The 25,022-nt window shown below is 39.3% G+C and overlaps 1 protein-coding gene across 5 annotated transcripts; it reads right to left on the bottom strand.

Moving 5' to 3' along the window:
* Window positions 1–3,476: 3,476 nt before the first annotated feature.
* SLC25A3 (solute carrier family 25 member 3) lies at window positions 3,477–9,646 on the bottom strand. Of its 5 annotated transcripts, none has more exons than XM_082349670.1 (8): window positions 9,450–9,609; window positions 9,099–9,259; window positions 7,935–8,059; window positions 6,239–6,418; window positions 5,308–5,489; window positions 4,485–4,657; window positions 3,899–4,009; window positions 3,477–3,817 (listed from the first exon to the last, which is right to left on the bottom strand). In XM_082349670.1, exons 2-8 carry the CDS (start codon window positions 9,253–9,255, stop codon window positions 3,657–3,659), a joined length of 1,089 nt encoding a protein of 362 aa, XP_082205796.1. In that variant the 5' UTR covers window positions 9,256–9,259; window positions 9,450–9,609; the 3' UTR covers window positions 3,477–3,656. The 5 variants fall into 5 exon arrangements, with proteins under 5 accessions (XP_082205796.1, XP_082205797.1, XP_082205799.1 ...); XM_082349671.1 differs by lacking the exon at window positions 7,935–8,059 and adding an exon at window positions 7,657–7,778; XM_082349673.1 differs by lacking the exon at window positions 7,935–8,059 and having other exon boundaries at window positions 9,507–9,646.
* Between the last annotated feature and the right edge of the window lie 15,376 nt (window positions 9,647–25,022).

The raw sequence follows: 25,022 nt of genomic DNA, 5'->3' as shown, positions 1-25,022 counted from the left end.
ATGGAAAACTTTGGATCTGTTTCCCAACAGTAGAAAATGTAAAATTAATCACTTCAATAATAGATATGGTCTCTAACGGGTGAGTCATCTTCAGCTTTCTGTGGAATTTCCCTGCTTTAATACTATTTAAAGTCTAACCTGTTGTGCAGTCAATAAAATCAGTGAAGAATTGTTTATCCATGATTAAAAGTTGATTACATTATCTTCAGAATATTAATGATGTCTAAAAAAGTAGCTTTAACCTTGGTTGATACAGCCTCCTGGTGTTGAGATCATGGGTCTTGAAATGATAGATACTGCCCCTAACATGAATTATCCTCCATCTTCAAATCTTGCATATGCTGCGTTCCACAAAGAAACCTAGCTGACTTGTACATCAAATCACAGTATATTAGGTAGGAATTGTATCTTATGTAGGAGACACACCCTCTAAGCTTTCATTCAGTATAGCCAACCTTTAAGTGACTGTTGCATGCATGGCACTTTATAGAGTCTATAAAACCACACATGAAAACCTTGGAATAGTTGCTTTCTAGGAAATTCAAGTCACCAAAGATTCATAAACAGTATCAATGTGAGGTGAACATCTCATGCACCTCCTATGACCACTTTGGAGGATGTTAAGTCAGGGCTGCCTTGCAAAACAGAAAATGATTCAGTAGATAATATCTGAGGTGAGAGCTGTTAAGAATAGCTAGCCTACTAAGGTACATCATTGTTTGATATATCAAGAGGCACAGCATTCAGTTGTGAACTCCAGATTCCTCAAAGTTTGCAATCAGTTTCTTATCCACATGGTATCTGGGATTTTTAACAATTATTGATTTATCATGTAAATGATAAAAATTGTATAAACAATATGATTATATAATTTATGTTGAAGAAACAGTATGTAACTCCTAATTTAGCAGCAAGACTGACTGCCATACACCAAACTTGTTGAATATTGTGGACACTTTCCCCAAAATGGTATCAAAACATTTCATGAAGCTTTCACACAATGGAGATTTGGTTAAGCTGTTAAGTTTTTCAGTTTTGTTGTACATGTCACCAGATAATTTAGCAAAACTCTGGCTTTCTTAAGAGTTTCTTAGAAAAGTTGAATTTTATTTGATCCCTCTGCAAACTACTAATTATGTCCTAGTGTTAAGACATAATTCAATTAAACAACTAATCACATATACTCATCCCACTGGGTTCTGCTTTGTGAAATTAACATTTTCTTAAAGCCAAATGTGAAAAAACAATGTTAAAATATCCTTATTAGAATCTTTATTTTCAGCATGAATAAATTTTAAAATACAAAATGGGAATTCACATTTTAAGTGGGCATCCTAATTGAATCTTGAAGATGAAACGGTTTTACCTCTCAGAAATAGCTTTGAAAGTTCTCTAACTACAAATAGCAAGCAATTCTTGACAGCTTGAACACACCATACTTTGTTAATACCCACAAATGAAACCTATTGCTTCTTTTTTTTTTTTAAGTCATACAATTTTTATTTATTTATTTATTTATTTATTTATGGCTGTGTTGGGTCTTCGTTTCTGTGCGAGGGCTTTCTCTAGTTGTGGCAAGTGGGGGCCACTCTTCATCGCGGTGCGCGGGCCTTTCATTATTGCGGCCTCTCTTGTTGCGGAGCACAGGCTCCAGACGCGCAGACTCAGTAATTGTGGCTCACGGGCCCAGTTGCTCCGCGGCATGTGGGATCTTCCCAGACCAGGGCTCGAACCCGTGTCCCCTGCATTGGCAGGCAGATTCTCAACCACTGCGCCACCAGGGAAGCCCCCCTATTGCTTCTCTTGAAAATAAAACTTGAATCCTGGCTGGCAGTGGAAATCTCTCATGGTGAAGGCTGGCTAAACTGCATACCCTAAAGTTTTTAAATCCACAGTCCACCTCTGCGTTGGCCCAATATACATATATTATCAAATCCCACAGGCTCTTACAATGTGACTGACCCTCCTCCCAGTAGGAGGTGGAGTCTGTGTTCCTTTTCCATGAAGCTGGGAATTGATCTTCTGGGACTTCTGGTGACCAAGAGTATAGTGGAAGTGATGCTAGGACTTCCAAGGCTAAGTCCTATAAAAGATCCAGCTTCTGCCTGGCTCCACTTCAGAGCCCTGAAATAAGTCCAGTTGCCCTAAAGCCGCCATGCTGTGGATTTTGAGGAAAGACTGAGCCACTAACAGGGAGATGCTCAAAGAATCTCCCTCTAGCCGGATGTGAAAAAGTCTTTGGAGATGACCCCAGAGCTACCATCTGATCGTAACTTCATGAGACACAGAAGCAGGAGAGTCCAACAAATGCTCCTGAATTTCTGACCCACAGAAAGCTTGAGATCATATCATCTCATGCCATTACATTTCAGATGATTTGTTACACAGCAGTAACTAATGCACACTGATGACACCAACTGCCACAGCCATCATTTGCTTGGGCTCAGACCGCAGCTCTACCTTTTGACAGTTTGGCCCAAATTTACACCCATAACCCCTCCTTTTTCCTCTGCAACACAGGTAAAATAAGGCTGGAACCTTAAACAAGACCAGGTGATGATGACAGAAGTTAACGTGCAATGAGATACACCTGGTTTCTAAATTAGTTCACTGACCTTATAACATGGGTTTGTAATGAAAACATTTCTCTTCCTGTTTAGACTCCTTCAAAGTTTTTTTCCTGAGGTCCCATCTGCATACTTTACACAGGGACTGTCAACTCAATCCAGATATTATACCCAAAGGCCTCAAGGTAAAATGTAATCAGACTTGAACAAATAAACTATATTACAGATTGGGCTTTTATACTTCCTAACCAAAATACAAGGGAAAACTAAACAGTGGCTTACTTTCTAGCTTTTAAAAAATCAGTTTGGGCTGAAACCAAATTCCAGATGCTTGAATATGCCAAAGTGCCGCCGTCCCAGGGGCATTCACCTACTCCAGGTGTCAGGCAGGCACCTTTCTTAAAAACAAAACTGGAAATAGTTCATGGTAATTTTTTTTGTAATTTAGAAAGTCAGATCTGGGTGAGGAGAATTAAGTTACCTGAAATAGTTTTTAGCTATCAAATGTTTTGGTCCTTTTAAAAAACTACCATTCTAAGAAACAGCCTAATTTAGATTACCTTCTTTTACAAATAAGGATTATCATACTGATGAGGATTTTTAAAAGTATAGTAAGTGTTGCAAAAATTTGATTATATACTGAAATGTACTTGTCAAAATAAACCACAAATGAATATTTATCCATATTCAAACTGAACAATTGTTTTTAAAAATTTAGGGCATGGTTCCTAAAAATGTAAGAACTCTCTTGAGTGACAAATCCTGAAACATATGACAATTTATGAATAGGGATCATAGCATTCAACCAACAGTGAATTTTTTTCCTTGAGGTTTTAATGTGTGCATAATTCTTTCCATTTTAGGGTTAATTCTTTAAAAACGTTTTAAAAATAATTATCAAGTCATAGACAAATCATGAACAGTTGGGTTTATTTCAACAGTAAGTTTGAAACTCTTGCTTCTGGCAAGAGCACTACAGTAATTATATTAGGAATAGACAACTTCCTACACTGTCAAATATATAAAAGTTCCTTCTGCATTTTCCTCAACACTGATCAACAAGCAGATTCAGTCCACATTTGCTTTCATCTACTGAGTGTACCCAAGCTTCTTCTTCAGAGATTCTGGCATCTCAGGCGGAGGAGGGCGAGGGAGCCTGAAGTAGACCTTCACGGAGTCATAGATGAACCACTGCAGTGCAGTCAGAGTGCCGATCATGATGATACGGGCAAACAGTCCCTTCCATACACCTGGATAAAATATGAAATGTGAGTGAAAAATATACTCCAAAATGTTATTCTTTCTTTAGATGGGAGAAAAAAAAATCTTACCTCTAAATCCAAGTCTCTGGAGGACCAGAGATGCACTGCTACCCTTCTCTTTATTCAACACAGACACCACAGAATCAGCAGGGTGAGAAACAATGGCACAGAAGACTCCAGCTGAACAAAGTCAAGATAAATGATCCAATATGGGGTCAGTTAAAAAAAATTTTCACATCACAGCCAACAACCTTTTCATAAGTAATAAAATTTTCTTGTGTTTAAAAAAATCATATTTTAGAGTGAGACTGACAAGAAAAATTATGAAGCAGTCTACCCTATGTAAAACAGAACAATCCCTCAAGTTATATTGAGATTTTAACACTTTCACTTGTATTAAAGATTTGTTACTGGAAAAACAACAGAAAAAGGCACAGCAGTGAAGTCAATACATTCCCGAGCTTAATTATGACATGCAAACCACAAGACAATTATTTTAGGAACGAATTAGCAAGTATTTGTGAATCCTGAAGAGTATATAAAACGCAATGGAAAGATAAAACTTCTTTGGAATATTTTTGCCTCACAAAAGAGGCCAATACTGGAAATGATTATTCTTAATTTCACAGACAAGCATGTTCTAAATAATTCATACCTATGTAACCTGCCACAAATGTGACAACCAGCTGCTCTGGCTTTGAACATTCACTTCGGGGCTTGGGAACCACAAACTTGTACAATGCTTCAACAGTACGTTCAAAGCAGGCGAACTTCATCATGGTGTATGGTATCTGTCTCATCCAGAGAGGAGCAACCCCCTTGTAGAATCTAGGAAATCAGAAGACTTATTTTACTCAGTTGCATATATTCATCTAGCAGACTTTTTCATTATTAACAGAAGTGTCCGCACACCAGTCAAGTCCTGATAGTAACAAAATGGCAGCACCACTGCATGTCATTTCTATCAGAACCTAAGACTAACATGCAGGTATATTTATCTCACATGCCAATGACTCAAGCACCTTTGACTATACAACCAAAAAAGTTGCTGGATGTTTCTTTGACTGGAACTACAAGAAACAGTAAGTTTACAAGTAGAACTCAGCTCAAGACTGGCATCCACAAAGGTGGATCTAAGGAAGCATGTGTGGCCTGCCTATATGCAAATTCTTAACTGTGAACATAGATGACAAGAATTCTAACAAGGGCACTCCCCAACCCCCAAGTTAAGAGTTAATATTTAGGTCAAATATCAAGTCATTTGTAGACTGACAAATGATTCTAACTTTAGGGGAAAAAAAACCCCTTAATTCAGGGTTCAAGCCATGTATCAACTTATCCTTGCCCCTAGAGTTTATGTTCTATGTGAGGGGGAAAGAGATGTGAAAAAGAGAAAGTCTGGCAAGTTTAATGCTAACAAATGCGGTTTTCTCAAATGAGTATTTTTATACTATATATTTAGGCAAATGTTTACTTACGCCTTTAAGCCTTCTTCCTTATACATTTTGGGAGCTGCATCCCTCAAAGTGTTAGCATATCCTGGTTGGGTTTGAATTCGAACCTTAGCAGCTTCCATAGGAGCCAGAGCAATGTCAGCAAAGAATTCAGCACTGGCAGAGGCAGCCAAATATAGTGATGTGCGCCAGAGATAGGCATTCTCCTACGTGAAAAACATAAGGAGAAACAAGAATTGCTGCTGCACTGGCTGTTCTCAATTTAAGAAACAGTTCTAGGAAACAGTTAAATTTCAGACATTTTAAGTGTTTATCACAGAGTCCACAGGTAACACACGAGACTGAGTATCTCTCATAACCTCATCAACCATAGTACACTGTGAATATTTTCTGAATGTCTAGGTGCCAAGCATAGTTGACCCTTTAACTCACACAGGAATACTACAGTCCTTCTCTTTAAAAAACTCAAATCCAACTTATTTGGAAAGCAGCATAGCATAATAAAAAGAGCACTGAAATCTAATGAAATAGTTTCTTTTTCTTATCCTGTTTATGTTAAAACAGCCTTATAACACAACATTGTAAAGCAATCATACTCCAATAAAGATGTTAAAAAAACCACAAGAAACAGCCTTATGATTTGAAACATATTGTTCACCCTTTCTGAGACTATTTCCTCAGTTCTAAAACAAGGTGAGTCAAACAAAATCTAAGATCCTTTTTGGTCTTATACTTTAAGTTAAAAACTGAGGACTTTTTTTTTCCTTTTTCTTCTTTTTTAAATATTTATTTATTTGGCTGCGCCGGGACTTAGTTTCAGCATGTGGGATCTAGTTCCCTGACCAGGGATCAAACCTGGGCCCTTTGCATTGGGAGCGTGGAGTCTTAGCCACTGGACTACCAGGGAAGTCCCTAAAAGCTGAGGACTTTTCAATTTCAAAGTTAAATTACACACCTCTCCAAGCATGTTGCTATACAAAACTTTGAAGACTTCATAAAAGCCAAATTTGCAGAGCCCTTGCATAGAGTAGCCAATGAAAGTCGGAGCCCATCCTTTGGCCAAACCACGAACACCATCTTCTTTGAGTGTAATTGAGAATCCATTAAATATGCCCTTGTACTTTTGTGGGTCCACCTTTATTTAAAACAAGAAAAAAAAAAAATTAAATGTACCAAAGGGATAATAACACTTCTCACAAACATTTAATTTTGTTATTATTAGTTTTTCCTTTTGGTTCTAATATAAACTTTAGTAACTACACAAAAGGTGGGTAAATACAAGTTCACTGCATGATGATATCAGCTTAATGTCTACTATTATCTTTGTAAATGTAACTTTTCGTACAGTAAGGTCTAGCTTTCTTTCAGTCAGACTTAAGTCTTGGAGGGTTAGTTAAGAGGATAAAATTCCTACAATACACAATAAAACTGACACGAGATTTTTCCACCACCCAACTCTTTTTACCACTTAAAAATTAGTCTTAAAGCTACTTCATAAACAATAGATTAAGTCTATATCCTTGATATATGCTAGCCCATTAAGTGATTATAAAGTTTTGTGAACTTAAGACAATCAAATTAAATACAACTTAAAAAGTACATCGACATGAAAACCCTCTTTTGAGTTAAGAAATTAAATTCCCTTTAAGAGACATGCATAAGAAGTTTTAGCAAAGGTATAACTAATGGGGGTAAAAATCTTATCTATTTCTGCCAGTACTAGAAGGGCTGGTATACATCACCTTCCTCTCCCTGCTAATATTTCACCTTCCTTTCTCTTTTAGGTAAGTAGACCTCTAATCCTGTTTGGGACAAATAAATTTTTGATGTTTGATTATTTGTGTTTCAATCATCCTAATTAAGACATTTTAATTGTAAAAGAAAACCTTTTATGTAAATAAATATGCAAGAAGCTATGCCCACAAATTTTAAACACTATACAGAGTTTTTTAATCTACAGTGTTCTCTGCCTTGATCTTATCAATAAATAAGAGGCATGAAGTTACATCGTATAATACACAAAGAATGACAGCCTACTCTGACATGTAAGTGCTTGTAAAATGACTATTTGGAGCAAAAAAGAATCAATAGGCCTTGAAGAACTCTAGGCAGAATTCAGCCCAGCAGCAAAAACCACTTACAGGCAGAGTCTGAGATCAACAATCTACCTTCACTCTTATTTTAAAAGAGGTATTTCTTGGATTTAAAACACTAATTAAAGTAAAAATCATGAGTTAAAGAAATTTGAGTTTGCTACTAAAATTTCTGGCAGTCGTAATGTCTTCATTCTTCTCATTTGTGAAGTCCTTTAATATTACTTGGAATTAAGTCACACACAGAAGAGATGTTCAATGCTGTCATCTCAATACAAACCTGCATACGGCATTTCACTAAATCCAGAGGAACAACAGCAGTGTGTGTGAGACCACAACTTAAGACCCCACCAAAGCCACACAGTGCGTAAAACTTCGCGGAGCCATATTCACAACTGTACTCTGTAGTAAGACAAGACACACCATGCATTTTAATATAATACTCATGTTACTGGTTATCAACTTACCTCCTGGACAGTTAGGTTTTCACACAGCTTGTTAACAGGTAACATCCATGCTTCAACAATGTTTTATTTAGTCCAACATGCAAAAACAAACCTGCATTCTGCATTTAACCAGATCTAGAGGAACCAATGCTGTATGTGTTGTGCCACAACTAATAATTCCTCCAAGCCCACAGAGAAGAAAGAATCTGCCAGATCCATAGTCACAGCTATACTGCTCTGTTTGATTGAAAAAAAAAAAATCAAATAAATATTTCTTCAGAGATGACTAAGGCCATGGGAATGCAAGAGAACGTTTCCCTGTGAAAAAGTATTATCACAACTGAACAGCTCTGGCCACCATTTGCAAGTAAACACTAGCCCCACTTATGGACCCCTATAGTGTAAAACTAGATAAACATAAATTCCTGCAGTCAAATACATTTACTACACAAATGACCATAGATTTAACTGTCTAAATTGAAGGACCGAATGATGATGTCAGGGTTTTTTCCTCACACTAAAGACAGAAGAGAAACACATAATAAATTTTTTTTTTTAAATCTTTACATTTTACAGGTACAAGGTAGATAACATATTCTGTACTCCTGCAATTCGGTTTTCAGGTTTCTCTGTAAATACACTCCACTGGGATTTAAAATATACACAATTAAAATAAAGTTGGGTCTAACCATCAAGAAACCCGAGAGATAAGATCAAAGGGATTCCTATCAATTATTATATCCTTTCTATGGTCTCTCCGGGCCCACAAGTCAATCAGGCGCATTAAAACAAGAGTTACCCAGTTATCACACATACCTTGTGTCAACTAATATTAGACTCCAGGAATACTAAAGGGAGGAAGCAATATTTTTAAAAAGAAAGTGAAAGCAAAATCAAAGAACTGATAATACAGTTAGAACTGCGGTGGCCAGTGGTTAGGATGAAGGCTTTACCCAATGCCTAGTCGGCTGACCAAGCTGGCTCACGGCGAAGATAAGGAGCTAGTCACGGCCTCTACGCCTCCACTCCCTCGAGGACGCGGAGGTCACGGAGGGAGCAGGGCCTAGACCCTTCCACGCCCTTGAGGGAGAGCCAAGGATCCGACACCCGGCTTCGGGCGGAACAAGCTGACATCCTCGGACAAGCAACTGGGCGCCGTCCTGCGGTGTCGCGGGCAGGGCGCGTCCTTCCCTGTCCTCCGGGCTGAGCACGCCACGAAGGCCGAGGGGACCACGAGGGGACCTGACAACCGTATCGGGACAGGGTCTGACCTCACCTTCCACAGCGGCGGCTGCCAGCTTGCGGGAGCGGCGGGGTGGGCCCGGGGGCCCGGCGGGGTTGCTGCGGGGGCCCGCGAAACCATCTTGCACCAGCTGCAGGTGGGGCGCGTTGAAGGGGTTCGCCCGCGCCAAGTGCGCCACGGACGAGAACATCTTCCTAGGGAGAGAGGAAGCGGCGGTCAGAGGAAAGGCAAAGGAGGCCGTTAGGCCGGCTAAAGTCACCTGCACCCTGGGACCACCCCTGCACCCAGGCCTTGCCTCTTCCCGCCTCCGCGCCCTTGAGGAGGTCACCGCGGCCTCCCCAGAGGAGAAGGCCAACGGGGTCTACAGCCAAGGAAGCGCCTCACCGGGTCTCCGCGCTCCGCGCTCCGCTCGCACTGCAGGGAAGGCCGAACCACACTCACTCCCTAAGATGGCGAACACACCACCGCTCCCTCAGAAAGGCTGGAGCTCACAGAGGCCGAACGTCCTCCGGGTCTTTAGATCCGTGCCCTTCGCGCGTCGTCAGCGTGACGCACACAGCGCGTCCCTACAGACTGGCGGCACCCATTGGCGAAGAAGAGCGCCGAAGCCCTAACGTCATCACGTTCTCCTAGCAACCTTATCCCCGCCCCATTCGCCCTAGCCCTTCCGGCCCGGCTTCTACGCATGAGGGTTCTTTTTGCGCAGGCGCGCATTCCGGGCCGGTGTTTTTGAGTTGTGTGGGTTTGTGCTCGTGATCTCCTCTTATTGTCCCTTCACCTTCAAACGTCTCTCCTGGAATCTGGGGCTTCCTTTCTTTTCATTTAAATGAGCCCCAATATACTAGTCACCTAAAAAAAAAAATCCGAATACGCGATGGTAAATATTTCGGTTTGCGGTTAGAATGTCACTGCAGTACAGTTTTCGTGTCACAGCTTCTGCTATTATGGTACTTTCTTTTTTTTTTTCAGGTTCCATCCATTGACATTACACATAGACATGTCTGAATTTTCCATCAAACTTTAGGAGAGTATTTTAAAAGGAAATGTGTAGCAAGAACTCTTAAGACAGCTTGCTGCTTCATCACAATAGTTTATATAACACATTAAAGCATTCAATAAATTATTTTTAACACCTGGGAGTACAGGGGTGAACTAGAGTGAAAGTGACTGACAGCAGATTTTGTTTTTAATAAATTTAGAAAATCTTCATTAGATTCAGTTAAACAAAGAAAGGCCTAGTTTAATTGGGAAGAGTTTAGTAGGGGTCAAACCTCTGTTAGAATTCTGGCTCTGACATTTTCCCAGCTACTGTTAAAGTAACCTTGGGAATTTACTTGATCTCTGTGCACCTGTTTCTTAAATGGTGGAAGCAGGGCTGGCCTCATGGGCTTGCTACCTATACAGTTATGCAGGGCATATGCTTGGTTTAATGTTCTGCTGTCACCGTTTTAAAATTCTTAATGAACAAGAGACCCTGTGTTTTTCATTTTGCACTGGGCCCTGCAGATTTTGCAGCTGGTCCTGGATGGGAGTAATACATATCTTGCAGAGTTTGTGAAAACTCAGTGAGATAATTTTTTCTTCTTTTTTCTTCCTTTTTTGTTTGTTTTATTAAATGGACTTGAAAAATTGAGCTGTCATGTATGCCAATGGTAGCAATATTGACTAAAACTCCGTGCCTATATAATCATGCAAGATTTTTGTAGAAAATTAGCATTACAATATTAGAAAAATTTTAAATGTTATCCTCTTAAGAAAGAAACTGGACATTTTCTTTAAAAAGCAGATATCATGGGCTTCAATCTTTTCAATTCCCCATCCTTTGATTAGAGTTCAATAATAATTTTGGTGAGATCAATATTTAGTGTTCACATTATGATGACTACTATTTATGGTAAGCCATGGTGAATGCTGTAATGATATTTCTAATCTTGAACGATCTGTTTTCCTCTAGAGGTAATAATTGTCACTTTTGGCATTTGGTTTTCTAATCACTCATCACTAAGTCAAAATCTGCTGTATTAGTTTGCTAGAGGCTGTCATAACAAAGTACCTCGGACTGAGTGGCTTAAGCAAAAGAAATTTGTGTTCTGTTAGTTCTCAGTCAAATAATTTCTAAAACTGAGGATTTTTAGCCAAGGAGCAGAGCTGGGGTCCGAGGTTGGGCGGGGGGGGTGGGCATCAGTGGATGGGAAGTTACTGAGAGATTAGGGTAATTCTTGCTAAATTGACTTCACAGGATTCTTGCAGAAGGCAGGCCAAGGTTATCAGACATCACTTGGGAGATGAGGAATTTGATCAGGTATCGAGGGTGATCAGATATCAAGTTTGGGAGATTCTGGCTAAACCGACTTAGAATCCTTGCTGCACTTGGGCTCCTTATGATCATGCCCAAGGATGGGCTTAGTGGAAAAAGGGCTCAGAGTAGCCTAACTAAAGTTTGGTCAAGAAGAGAGTCTTTGTCAATGCCTTCCTATTCAGTATACCAAGGCAGTCTAGCATTTTAATTTCATTTAATATGGGCTGCCACTGAATTTAAATTTCAGCCAAACTGTTAGAGACACCCTCAGCAATCTGAGCTAAAACAATGGATTGGGCCACTTTCTTTACTGTACTCCTATCAGTAAGTTTGCCTTGATCTACCATTATATTCCTTCTCTTTTAGTTATTGCTACTTATCAAATTACTCCAAAATTTAGGGACATAAAACAACAAATACTATTATATTTTCTGAGGGTCAGGAATCTGGATGTGGCTGAACTACATGGCCTGACTCAGGGACTGTCATAAGGTTGAAGGCAAGCTGTTGGCTGGGACTGTGGTCTCTAAAGACTTGACTGGGGCTAGAGGATCTGCTTTCAGGGTCGCAAACTTGGCGACTGGCAGAATGCTGCAATTCCTTGTTGTGTGGCCCTCTCCATAGGGCTACTCATGACATGGCTTCCCCAGAGTAATTCAAGAAAGAAAGAGCAACCAGGACAGAAGTTGCAGTGTCCTTTATAACCTAATCTCAGAAGTGACACACCATCACTTCTGTATTTTACTGGTCATGCAGACGAATCCTGATACAATGTAGGAAGGGAGGTGGAGATCATTGGGGCCATCCTAGAGGCTGACTACTATACATCCAACCAAACATTCTTAGCCTCCGTCCCCATGTGTGTTGCCCAGGTTTCTCTTAATATAAATCTTGCACACTTTTTATCTTACCTTCTAGGGTTTCCTGCAATGGGGTCTAGAAGCAATGGGAGGTATTGACAACTGGTTCTGAGAAGGATCAGCACACCCTACAAGGCAACTACCTCAGGGGGAGGAAGAGCTATTTCTACTAGCAATAGAGGCTCAGCGGAACTTAGGGGTTCATGATCCCAGTGTCATCTGAATCTTCCCATGTGTTCCCATCCACACTGCTCAAAAAAAAAGCCCTGGGCTTCCCTGGTGGCGCAGTGGTTGAGAATCTGCCTGCCAATGCAGGGGACACGGGTTCGAGCCCTGGTCTGGGAGGATCCCACATGCCGCGGAGCAACTGGGCCCGTGAGCCACAAATGCTGACCCTGCGCGTCTGGAGCCTGTGCTCCCAACAAGAGACCGCGATAGTGAGAGGCCCGCGCACCGCGATGAAGAGTGGCCCCCACTTGCCGCAACTGGAAAAAGCCCTCGCACAGAAACGAAGACCCGACACAGCCAAAAATAAATAAATAAATAAATAAATAAATAAATAAATAAATTTTTTTTTAAAAAAAAAAAGCCCTTATGTTAACACGAGGCCTGTAAGATGGGGAATTCAATTGCATTGTAATTCAGGATTAGATTTTGGGTTTAGTTTTTAGAAATTACAGCCTTGTACATATAGGAAGGCAGTCACTTACGTTTTCTGGTCCCTTATCTCATCTTGAACTGAGAGTTTAAAACCCTAAGCTCATCATTTCCTTCCCCTACGTATCCAACATAATTAGGAAAAAACCAGCCAACCCCACTGTAGTCCTTATTTTCACTTAAATATTTTGTGGAAGCATCTACTTGGTCACCTAAAGCCTTGCCTTCTTTAGCCATTTGATTACTGGTATCCACAGGCCATAATTTCAGAAATTTGTTTTTTGCTAATGCATGCCATGGACAACCAGTGTCACCATTATCATTGACAGCTGGTCACCAATGCCTTTAAATCCAATCAGACCAGATAACCCAGAACAAATTCAGAGAAACCCATTGTCAAGGTTTTGTTCTCCTGGAATTACTTCCAATACCACTGTCTGTATCAGAGTTTGATCAGAGAAGCATAGCCACAGTGAGTCATATGGAATAAAAGATTTATTGTAGGGGTTAGACCTTATGAGACTGTAGGAGCTGGAGAAGAATTTGCCTCTGTGTCTGGGGCTGCACCTGAAATTACTGTAAATCAATAGGACTTACAGTCAGGCAGGAAAGCTGAACATGAAGTGGGGGTGAGCAGGGACAAACTGGAACCCACAGAGTTAAACTAGACCGTGAGTGTGTCTCATCACCCACAATGCTGGTCCCTGCAGGAGCCATGGTGCAGGTGCTTATGAGAGCCACAATGCCGCTATGCATCTGGCCCAGGACTCAGAGAAACCGAAGATCCAGGAGTTCTGAAAAAGCTTCACACCTGGCCTCTGCCCCGATTTAAGGTGAGCCAGCAAATCAGCAAAATGAGCGTGAGCTGCCACAGCACCTCATGTCCTACACTGACCTTCAGAGTATAATGACTGCTGCTTCACTTCTGCCTTTGCACAAATTTCCTTTGTGACCAATCCTAACCCAGACCCATATTTAGGAGATAAACAGTTAAACTTTGAGACGCTAGAGAGATAGAACATTCAAGGGGAACTTTGCCATGGGCATTTGAAAAACTTAGAGCTAGAAGTCAAGTTTGCCCTTGTAGATTTGATAATTATCTCTGTCATGGAGAATCACAAGAAAATCCTTAAATAATTCCTAGCACAGTCATGTAATAGAAGGATATCAAAAATTATGTGAGGGAGACTAAAGTCCGTTTTCATATCTGCCCTGAGGAAAAAAGAGTAACATCCACTTATTTATTGTCTTTTTTGATTAGAAATCTTGTTTTTTATTTTTGGGGTGGTTTGTTGTTGTTGTTGTTTTGTTTTTGTATGACTTCATAAATAGAGTAGGGAGAAATTTGTCTCTTTGTATCGGAAGTAAAATAAAATGGGCTTCACAGTTGGGGCTTTAGTTTCCATTCTGGAAAGTTTTAAAATCCCCATTCTTTGGAAAGTTATGCTAGGTTGAGCCTAGAGTACCTTGTCTGTAAGACTGGTGATCTCTTTACCATAGTGTACCCCGAGAGAGCAGAGCCAGCTCTGAGGCCCAGTCTCAAACTCTTAAACTCACCCATGTTTGTGCATGGAGCTGAAAACAGTGAAAGTTATATCTGTATATTCAGAGACATTGTATTTTATAGGAAATAAAAGGCAGGTGAATCCTTTTACCCAGTCTTTATCTCTTGATATCTTGAAATTTCTTTCTTTCTGCAATTAAAATCATAAAATATGCTTTGGCCCAGAGAGGAGAGCCATACCTCGATATGGCAGAACCTAAAATAGTCCACGTGGAAGGAGCACATCTATGTGGCACTTTAGTCACTCAATGGCTACAATTCATCACCTGGACAGATTTTAAGTGAGGCCCTGTCATCATAAGTTAGAAGTTCCCAAATCTGGTATCTCATCAAAGCACCTGGGGAGCTTTTTAAGCACAGATGTTGTCGGACCTCAAAAGATTCTACTAAGTCTGATGAGGAGTTCTAGAAGCTGCCATTTTTTTTAAAGATCCCCAGGTGATTCTTAAAATAGCCAGTTTTAGAGACTGATGATCTAAGGAATTCAAAGATAGGCGTGAGCCTGTGGAACGGGCCTGACCCAACACTGACAGCATCCTGAATTACCTGGTTTGCCACAGATATGAAGTGCTCACTTACTAGAAAGGAATCCCTGCTGATCTGGTTTGCTTCAAACTGACTGTTCACCTTGTTCTTCCACATTCAGGAACAAGGTGCAAGGCTGCGGTGCCCACCATCAGCAACCCATACAAACTGGGGCAAATTCTTTTTTTTTTTTTTTTTTTTTAAGGGAGCCTTACTTGTTATCAAATGTGTAATAGGACATTTTTCCATCCTGCAAGCACTTGGGATGTGCATGTTACTTCGAGAGTAGGAGGAGTTTGTGCTCCCTGCCAGGAGCAATTCAGTCTTTCTGGGTTTTTTTTGTTTGTTTGTTTGTTTTTATTTATTTATGGCTGTGTTGGGTCTTCGTTTCTGTGTGAGGGCTTTCTCCAGTTGCGGCAAGCGGGGGCCACTCTTCATCGCGGTGCGCGGGCCTCTCACTGTCGCGGCCTCTCTTGTTGCGGAGCACAGGCTCCAGACGCGCAGGGTCAGCAGTTGTGGCTCACGGGCTTAGTTGCTCCGCGGCATGTGGGATCCTCCCAGACCAGGGCTCGAACCCATGTCCCCCGCATTGGCAGGCAGATTCTCAACCACTGCGCCACCAGGGAAGCCCTGGGGCAAATTCTTAACAGAAGTATGAAAGGGGACAGGAGAATATCAGCTGCTTAAAGATGGTAACAGCCACAGACTTGGTAACATACAGGAAATTTGAGGGAGAAATGTATATACCTGAAGAATAGCAAATATGAAAAATAATGAATATAAAATGGACTAAGCCTTACTAAAAGGAGGAGAACTAGTTTCATTCATCCTTAGATGGGACAGAATATACCTAACACCTAAATTTCTGTTTATACGCTGGGTTATTATGAACTGAAATGTATAGTAATTTTATCACAATTCAAACCTCATGCCACTTATGATCTTTTTGCTGTAGCTACTCAGAGGCCTTCTCACAAATGAGTCCAATGTAACTGCAGTCAGCGCTTAATGAAGTTAAAATTTGCAAACATAATGAAACTTCAGGAAAAATTCTCAAATTCTGCTATTATATCTCTAAACCTGGAAGATAGTCAATTGAGAAGGCATAACTTTAGGGAATCAAACATATTTTTAGAGAGCAGTAGCCTCAAATGTTAGTGGAATTTAACTGACTGATTTTATTCTTCTGAGAGAAACTGAATATTGCTAACTATTACACAATTAGAGTTAACGTACATAACACTAGCAGTTACTTAAATTTTCTGTAATTTGTGCTGCTTTGAAATTTTGTGGAAAAGAAACTATTTCTTCCCTCTTTTGATTTCAAGAATTTCAACTTTGAAAAATATTTAAATCATCCATCATTTAAATTACAAAATAGGAGAGAATAAAAATCAACGTAGAGTTTTGTCAGCTAATCTCACCCACAGCAGTTTATGGGTCAGAATAACTTGTTCCTGGGTGTTTGAATGATCAAATTAGATGTCTGAATTAAATGAACATTATTATTATTATTATTTAAGTGGTATGGCTGAAGCTGAGGAACCTATTTTTTTTTTTTTTAATTTATTTGTGGCTGTGTTGCGTCTTCGTTTCTGTGCGAGGGCTTTCTCTAGTTGCAGCAAGTGGGGGCCAGTCTTCATCGCGGTGCGCGGGCCTCTCACTGTCGCGGCCTCTCTTGTTGCGGAGCACAGGCTCCAGACGTGCAGGCTCAGTAGTTGCGGCTCACGGGCCCAGTTGCTCCGCGGCATGTGGGATCTTCCCAGACCAGGGCTCGAACCCGCATCCCCTGCATTAGCAGGCAGATTCTCAACCACTGCGCCACCAGGGAAGCCCAGAGGAACCTATTTTTAATTTTTTTAAATATATGATTGGGAATTCCCTAGCGGTCCAGTGGTTAAGACTCTGTGCTTGAATCTCCTGAGTTATGTGGACAAGCTTCAGTCCTAAACATTAAGAACTTCTTATACCTTACTTTGCCATGCCCTCATCCTCTTGGCTACTTACAGTCATTGTTTTTCTGTTAACACAGTCTCCCAGTTAGGTCCGATCTTTCTAAAAACATCTAAGCATCCTCCCTTCTAGTCCATTTGCCAATGTATGTTGAAACTGCTCTATGTAATAGTAATCTAGACAACTTAAAAGTTTTTGGACTACTGTTCACTCTAAGAAATATCACTGAAAAAACAAGAAAAAGGCAATATAACATCACGTATTTTAAAGAATTGTTGAAACGTTTGCAATTTTGCCTTAACACAATGGATCCAAGGGTAATTGAAAAAAAGTCATAGGCAGGTTTCGACTGTTAAAATGTTTAGTGTAGCATGGTTGTTAAAATGTGTAACTATGTCTAGAAAAAAATACAAGTATCTTAGTAAAATCATTTTAAAAAACAACATAATGCCCCGGTTGGTCTAAGTTATTGATATTTATTCTTAAATTGTTTAATATCTATTGAATCCCTAGTGTAGGGTACTGTGAATATTTCCAAAGGCCTCTTTCCTTTCACATTCTCTTCCCAAGAATCTCCTTTACTCCCATGGGATCAGCTTTCATCCTTTATGGGAAAATTCTCAGTATTTTATTTTTCATATTTTCTGATTTTGAATATTTGTTTACTTTTTAAATTTTTTGAAGTAATTTTAAATTTACAGAAAAGGTGCAAGAATAGTACAAAGAGCTTCTATATACCCTTCACTCAGCTTCCCAGATTGTTAACATTTTGCCATGTGGTTTATGATTCTGTCTGTCTGTCTCTCCCACCTATTTTTAGACACAGATGTATAGAGAGTTATACACACACATAATATATTTATATGTAGATATATAGATTACATGTACAAATACATAAATACACATAAATACCTATATACACACATACATACATATTTTTCCTGAACCAACTGAGAGTTAAGTTAAAAACATGATGTTTTTTTATTCCTAAATACTTCAGTATGTATTTCCTAAAAGATAAAGCACAAGCATCAAAATCAAGATATGACCAGTGATATAATACTACCATCCAATCTAAATATCCTATCTAAATATCCCAATAATGTCATTTATAGCAAAAAACAAATCAAAACAAACCAAGAATACCTTTTCTTCTAGTCCAGTATCCAGTCCAGGAGCATGTTACATTTAATTCTCATGTCACTTTAAGTTTCTTCAATCTGGAACAGTTCTTCTATCTTTCTTTGTCATTCATGCCCTTGGCATTTTAAGAGTACAAGACAGTTATTTTGGAGAATGTTACTTGAATTGGGCATCTCTGATGTTTTCTCATGATTAGATGCAGAGTATACATTTAGGGCAAGAATATCATAGGAATGATTTCTTGTTCTTTTCGGAGTATCATATCAGAAGGCACATGATGTTCATTTGTCTTATTACTGATGAGGGGAACTTTGATCACTTGATCAAGGTGGCATCTGCCCAGTTTCTTCATTGTAAAGTTACTATTTTTATATGTAATTAATATGTAATTTGTGGGGAGATACTTTGAGACTGCCTAAGTATTCTGTTTTTCAACAAACTTTCACCCACTGATTTTCACATTTGTCAGTGATTGTTGCCTGAATCAATTACTATTGTGATAATTGCCAAATAGTGATTTTCTAACTCCATCAGTCCTACATTTATTCTTCTGTGAGGAAGTGCTTTCCTTTCTCCTCTTATTTAGTTCATTCTTCATTTATTTGTATCAGTATGGACTAATGGATTCCTGCTTTATTCAATGAATTATCTAATACTAACATTATTTCTTTTGATGCTTATATTGTCCCAGATTTGGCCAGTGTGAACTCCTTTAAACTGATCTTGTATTCTTTCTACAAGTCCCCATCATTTTTTGAGCACTTTGTTACTTTCTGGTACAGCAAGATGTTCAAGGCTCACCTTATACATTTTCTGCCCCAGCCCTGGAATCAGCCATTTCTCCAAAGAGCTTTGGGTCTGTTTAGAAGAGAATAGCATTTAGAACCAAGATCTGGGAGCAAAATATGCATAACAATGCTATGTGTTACTGCTTCTAGGTTTTCTCAGTATATATACATACATACACATTTGTATCAATCCATTTATCTATCATTGATTATATCCTCTTTTAAAAACAATGAGTGCACACAAATACTTCCAATTCCAAATCAGAATTCCCCAGAATTCATTCTAGCCTTTTTTTTTTTTTTTTCCTTTCCACATTTGTAACTCCCTTCTCTGGTTTTCATTACCTTCAATATATTGTCTCTTATTTGCTTATTCCTTCTGCTTATATCCAGCTTCCCAGTCCTGCTGGCTGTCTCCCTGTCATAAACCTTACAGAACCCACTGGCCCTGGTTGCCTGAAATGAAGAATAGAAACCAATAAATTAAAGAAAAGAAACCAACCAATGTTTTTTAAAGAAAAGAAAAATAGAAGGAGAAGAGGAAGAGGAATGGAAAACAGCTATGGCTATCATTATTAACAAATTAACTCCAAATCTTAACAGTGTAACTCAATAAAAGTTTACTTCTTGCTTCTGTAAAGTTTAATGCTGATTGAGTGGTTCTCCAGGGAGCTCTCCTCCAAGTGGTGACTCAGGGATCAAAGGTGTTTTAATCTTATGGCTCTGCCATCTCAACACATGACTGCTACAGGTTTGGCCAAAAGATAAGATGCAACAAGGAAAAGTCACACCCTCTCTCAGCTGCCTCAGAGTGAAAGTAAAATGTCATTTCTGCTCATGTTGCTTGATTGAGCATTAATCCATGACAGCACCCAGATGTATAGGACTGAGAAAGGTAAGAACATATGGATATGCAGGGACTCATGCAGGGATGAGTCCCTAGTCTCATCTGCACGCAATGTAAACACATTTGCATAGATTCTATCTGTACTTAGATAACAATGTAACTTCCTGATGAACATTCTTGGAGAATAACAGTGAGGTTGACCAGGATAAAAATGAGTAAACTTATATGTAGCCCTTAGATATACACTGTTAAATGCAGCAGTCATCTATAAAAAAAGATTTCAGTTTTGGATTAGTTGATTTAAAGATACTTTTTCTAGCAATAGTTAGTAGTTAGCAGGGTCATGTCTCTATAATAGTCACTTCTAGTCCAAAGGCTAATGTGCTCTTTCTTGGTGGCCCTTGTAAGCATTTGGATTGTTAGTAAGTGTTCATTAAATAACTGCAGTACAAGGTATAGCTCTGTGTTTCCTTCTTTAATTATAATTATTTTAAAATTTGAAATAATTTCAAATTTACAGAAAATATGGAAGAATAGTACAACGATGTACTTCATCTAGATTTACCAGTTTTTAACATTTTGCCACAATTGCTTTAATAGATTCTTTTTTGTCCATCCATCAGTCCATCTTTATAATTTGAACCATTTGAGAGTAAGTTGCAGACTTATACTGTTTTACCCCTAAGTACTTCAGAGTGCATTTCTTAAGAAGAAGCACTATTTTCTTACACAATCACAGTAAAATTATCAAAATCAGGAAATTTAACTTTGAGAATATAATATACAATACACATTCAAAATCTGCCAATTATGCCAATTGTGTCCTTTATAATAATGCCTATTTTCTGGTCCACATCTGATCCAAGATGACATGTTGCATTTAGGGGTCATGTCTCTTTAGCTCCCTTTGCTCTATAAGTTTCTCAGTATTTCTTAGTCTTTCGTGACATGAACAATTTTAAAGAGTACAGATCAGCTATTTTGTAAAATTTCCCTCTCTGATGTTTCCTCATGATTAAAGTTGTGCATTTAGGGAAGGAAGGAAGGGAGGCAGGCCATGTAAGTGATGTATTCTCCTCAGTGCCCTGCTTTGGGAGGCATTTGTGGTTGATTTTTACCATTACTGGTGAGATTACCTTTGATCACTTGGTTTAAGGTAGTGTCCTTCAAGCTTCTTCACTGTAAAGTTATTATTTTTCCCTTTGTAATTCATAAGCAATTTGTGGGGAGATACTTTTGAGACTATGTCAATAGCCTGTTTCTGAAAAATCTCACACCCACTCATTTTCACATCCATTGATGATTCTTGCCTGAGTGACTACTATGATGGTTGAAAATGGTAAATTTCTAAATCCTTGTTCCTTCTACATTTTTTTAGTTGCCCATTCTACTTTAAGAATGACCTTCCCTTTTAAAAAAAATTTATTTACTGTCAGTATAGACCCTGGATTCTGGGTTATAATACATTACTGTTATTTTGATGTTCAAATTATCCCAGTGAAAGTCCCTTCAGGCTGACTTCTTGTTCTTTTAACATGTCCCATCACTTCCTGCGCATATCCTTGCTTTCCAAGGCAAGATATTCCTGGGTCATTTGTTTTCTTCATGCCCTAGTCTTCGAATCAGTCATTTCTCCATGAATCCCTGGTTCCTTTTACAGAGTAATAGTATTTAGGAACCTAGTCCTTTCTTGAAGAAGGGCTTACATCATTGAACTTACTTATTTTGGGCATTATTTTTTTATAAATTTACTTATTTATTTACTTATTTTTGGCTGCATTGGGTCTTCGTTGCTGCATGCAGGCTTTCTCTAGTTGCAGCAAGCGGGGGCTACTCTTCGTTGCGGTGCGCGGGCTTCTCGTTGCGGTGGCTTCTCTTGTTGCAGAGCACGGGCTCTAGGCGCACGGGCTCAGCAGTTGTGGCTCGCAGGCTCAGTAGTTGTGGCTTGCGGGCTCTAGAGCGCGGGCTCAGTAGTTGTCGTGCACGGGCTTAGTTGGTCTGCGGCATGTGGGATCTTCCCGGGCCAGGGATTGAACCCGTGTCCCCTGCATTGGCAGGCGGATTCTTAACCACTGTGTCACCAGGGAAACCCTATTTCGGGCATTTTAACTGCAGAAGTGAATTAGGTCCCATTTGCTCAGGCTGAGAAAGCATTTATCTCCTTTACATTTCTAGAAGATCCTAAGTTCTACAAAGATCTGTTTTGCTTATCAGTGGGTTCTCAGCACCTAGAGTGCCAGAGATGCATAGGAAAGTGTTCCATAAATATTTGCTGAATGGTTTACATGCTGCCAAGAGAAACCTACTTGAAATATGGTTCCAATTTTAAGTTCGAGGATCACTAAAGAGCAGTTACATTCTTTGCATTCATTTGTTATGGCCACTTATACTGCAGATTCATAGCTTAAAATAGTCTTATGTGTCCTACTCTTCACGTTCATGTTTTATATTGTATTAGAAACCTTTAGGAGCCAACAGTTTAGCCAAATTTTTCAGTGTCCCTTTCTCAAGACTGTCCTGTTTTCACGATTTTCTAAATAGCTAGGACGTGATTTCAGTAAATGTCATTCCTTTTTACTGAGACTGAAACAGTACTGACATTCTATAAAGTCTGAGGTGTTAATTCAAAATGAATGGTTGAATATTTTATTATTTGGCACTACTAACAAATAATCTGAATAACTCAGATTGCAAATTTGAAACAGAGGTAGAATTCAATCTTTGGTTTGAGAAACAAATCATACAGTTGGTGAATGTCGTTTGATCTTTTATTGACAGAAACCTAATAAACTCTTAGATCTGCTTTTTAAGGCACTGAAAGACTAGAAGATGAAAATTAGGAGAGGGTAGGCAGGAAGCTGTTACAAACAAGTCAATTGACAGCTAAAAGGAGGGACAGATAATAGATAATCAGAGGAAAAACTAGAAAAGAAAACCTCATAAACTGAAAATATACAGCTGGCTCCAGCCCCACTTAGGATTAAACAACTTTACATGGTACCTGGTTACATATATCTTTGTTTATCACACACACAGCTAAAAGAGTGTGTAGAGAGAGTAAGAGAGCAAGAATACCTTAGCTTATCAAGACATATTGTCCTGACAATGTCCATCTATCAAAAATCACAAATGCATGTACGCTTTGGTCCAGTCATCTCACTTCTGGAAATTTATCTCACACTTACAACACTTGTGCAAAACTACATATGTACAAAAGGATTCATTGTGGCATTATTTATAACTACAACAGATTGGAAACAATGCAGTAAGTACACCAATAGGGTTAAAAAACAAATTATGGTATAGCTATACATGGAATACTTTGTAACTGTGGATAGATTGATAGATAGATAAAACTGGACCCTTTTTTACTGATGTATAAAGATCTGCAAAATACTGTTAAATGAAAAAGTAAGACATATATAGAAAGAATATAGTACCATCCGTGTAATATTGTGTGTGTTTCTGTGTGTCTATGTAACATCTCTGGAAAGATATACACACAAAACCCAAGACTGGTTGCCTATGGGGTGGAGAACTGGATTACCCTGATGTTTCTGGATATTTCAGGATTTACTATGTGCAAGTTAATAAAGTAAAGGACTCCTGTTTTAATGAAAGAGTTATATTGTCAATAGAAATTAAATGATCCTAAACTGATTTAAAAACCTTGATAATCAAGTTATATTATATTGGAAATAATAAGCCCAAATTAATGCCACTTATTTCCTATTTACTGATTTTCTATTACTCTACCTTCATGCTCATTTTAGTGTAGTGGTATGAACATTAGGATTGAAGCTGTATTGCATTTTCCATCCAGCATGCAATAGTAGCAACTCAACATTTCAACTGTTACTTTCAGGTGACCCACTACTTGGTTAAAGCTTTCTGATAGTAGGATATATTACAAACTACAGTGAGTTCCACAGTGACATCTAGTGTCCCTTTTTGGTAAAATTGTTTAGATTCTGGGATATTATTTCTGAGACAGCTTGTGACCATATGACTAGGTACTATTTTTAAAGTCCTGAAGTAAAGAGTCTAACCAAAATCTGCTTATTAATACTTATGATTTTTTAGATTACAGTGCAAAATGTGGTATTTTGGGGGGTTCTCGCTGTACATGTTTTAGCTGGATTAGAATTCACTACAGCAGTTGACACGGCAGTATAAAAATAGTTACGTTTGGTTGCTTTAAAAATTTACTGTAAATTTTACATAGTTTATAATGAGAAAAATTGGGAAATTTTGAATTCATCTGTAAATTTTAAAATTATTAAGAACTCTTCAAATCAAAGCTGCCTAACTCAAGGTATAATAGTATAAAATGGTATAGAAGGGACCTCTGTACACAAAACAAAAATTCTGTTTGTCGAATATTGGCAAATTAGAAGTCACCTGAGTGAAAATACCAGAGACATTCTTTTTTTAAAAATAAATTTATTTATTTATTTTTGGCTGCATGTCTTCGTTGTTGTGCGGGGTCTTTCTCTAGTTGTGGTGAGCAGGGGCTACTCTTCGTCGCGGTGCGCGGGCTTCTCACTGAGGTGGCTTCTCTTGTTGCGGAGCACAGGCTCTAGGTGTTCGGGCTTCAGTAGTTGTGGCACGAGGGCTCAGTAGCTGTGGTGCACTGGGCTTAGTTCCTCCGCTGCATGTGGGATCTTCCTGGACCAGGGATCGAACCCGTGACCCCTGCATTGGCAGGAGGATTCTTTTTTTTTTTTTTTTTTTTAAGGCAGGTAAGGGGAGCCAGAATCAAGTTGGACAGGAGGACTTGCGATGAGCGTAACACATCTGGGGCTGTGACCCCAGCATCTGGTTAGGGACAGAAATGAGGGGTAGGGAGAGAGCAGGAGATGGGAGCTCAAGCTCTGTGTGAGAATCAGGACCCTGGGCAGAGACATCTGGAGGTGGCACTCAGGGAGACATACTCCAACCTACTCCCAGCGGATAGCTCAGCCCTCGCCACACGCGCGCTCACAACCACGTGCATCTCCACATCTGATGTCACCCATACAAGTGGAACTATTCTTCCCATTTCTTATGGTTGTGTGTGTTCACTTGTGCACAGCCATGAATGTTTTAGGGTTGGACAGTGGAGGCAGCAGGATATAATTCTTCCCATGGACAGCTCTGGGTTCAGCTTCTCCTTGGACTGGCTGAGAAGAGAAGAAGCCAGGAGAAGAAGCTAGCCAGCCCCTAGTCGAAATCCAGCCTACAGGCTTGTTTTATTTGGCCCGCACCATGTTTTTAAAAAATTGTGCCCATATTTAAATTTAGGGGGTTTTGCATAAAAATCTGGATTTCTAGGTTATTTT

This window comes from Balaenoptera borealis (assembly GCF_965194805.1).
Source record: "Balaenoptera borealis genome assembly, chromosome: 13".
In the NCBI taxonomy this organism is placed as follows: Eukaryota; Metazoa; Chordata; class Mammalia; order Artiodactyla; family Balaenopteridae; genus Balaenoptera; species Balaenoptera borealis.
This window is presented reverse-complemented; position numbering and strand designations above follow the sequence as displayed.

Excerpts from the sequence above, each read along its gene's own strand:
- SLC25A3 (XM_082349670.1), bottom strand. The coding sequence starts at position 9,255 with ATGTTCTCGTCCGTGGCGCACTTGGCGCGGGCGAACCCCTTCAACGCG. Across the intron at positions 4,658-5,307 it reads AAGGAAGAAGGCTTAAAGGC|ATTCTACAAGGGGGTTGCTC; the intron begins GTAAGTAAACAT and ends CTGATTTCCTAG. Across the intron at positions 3,818-3,898 it reads CCAGAGACTTGGATTTAGAG|GTGTATGGAAGGGACTGTTT; the intron begins GTAAGATTTTTT and ends TATTTTATCCAG.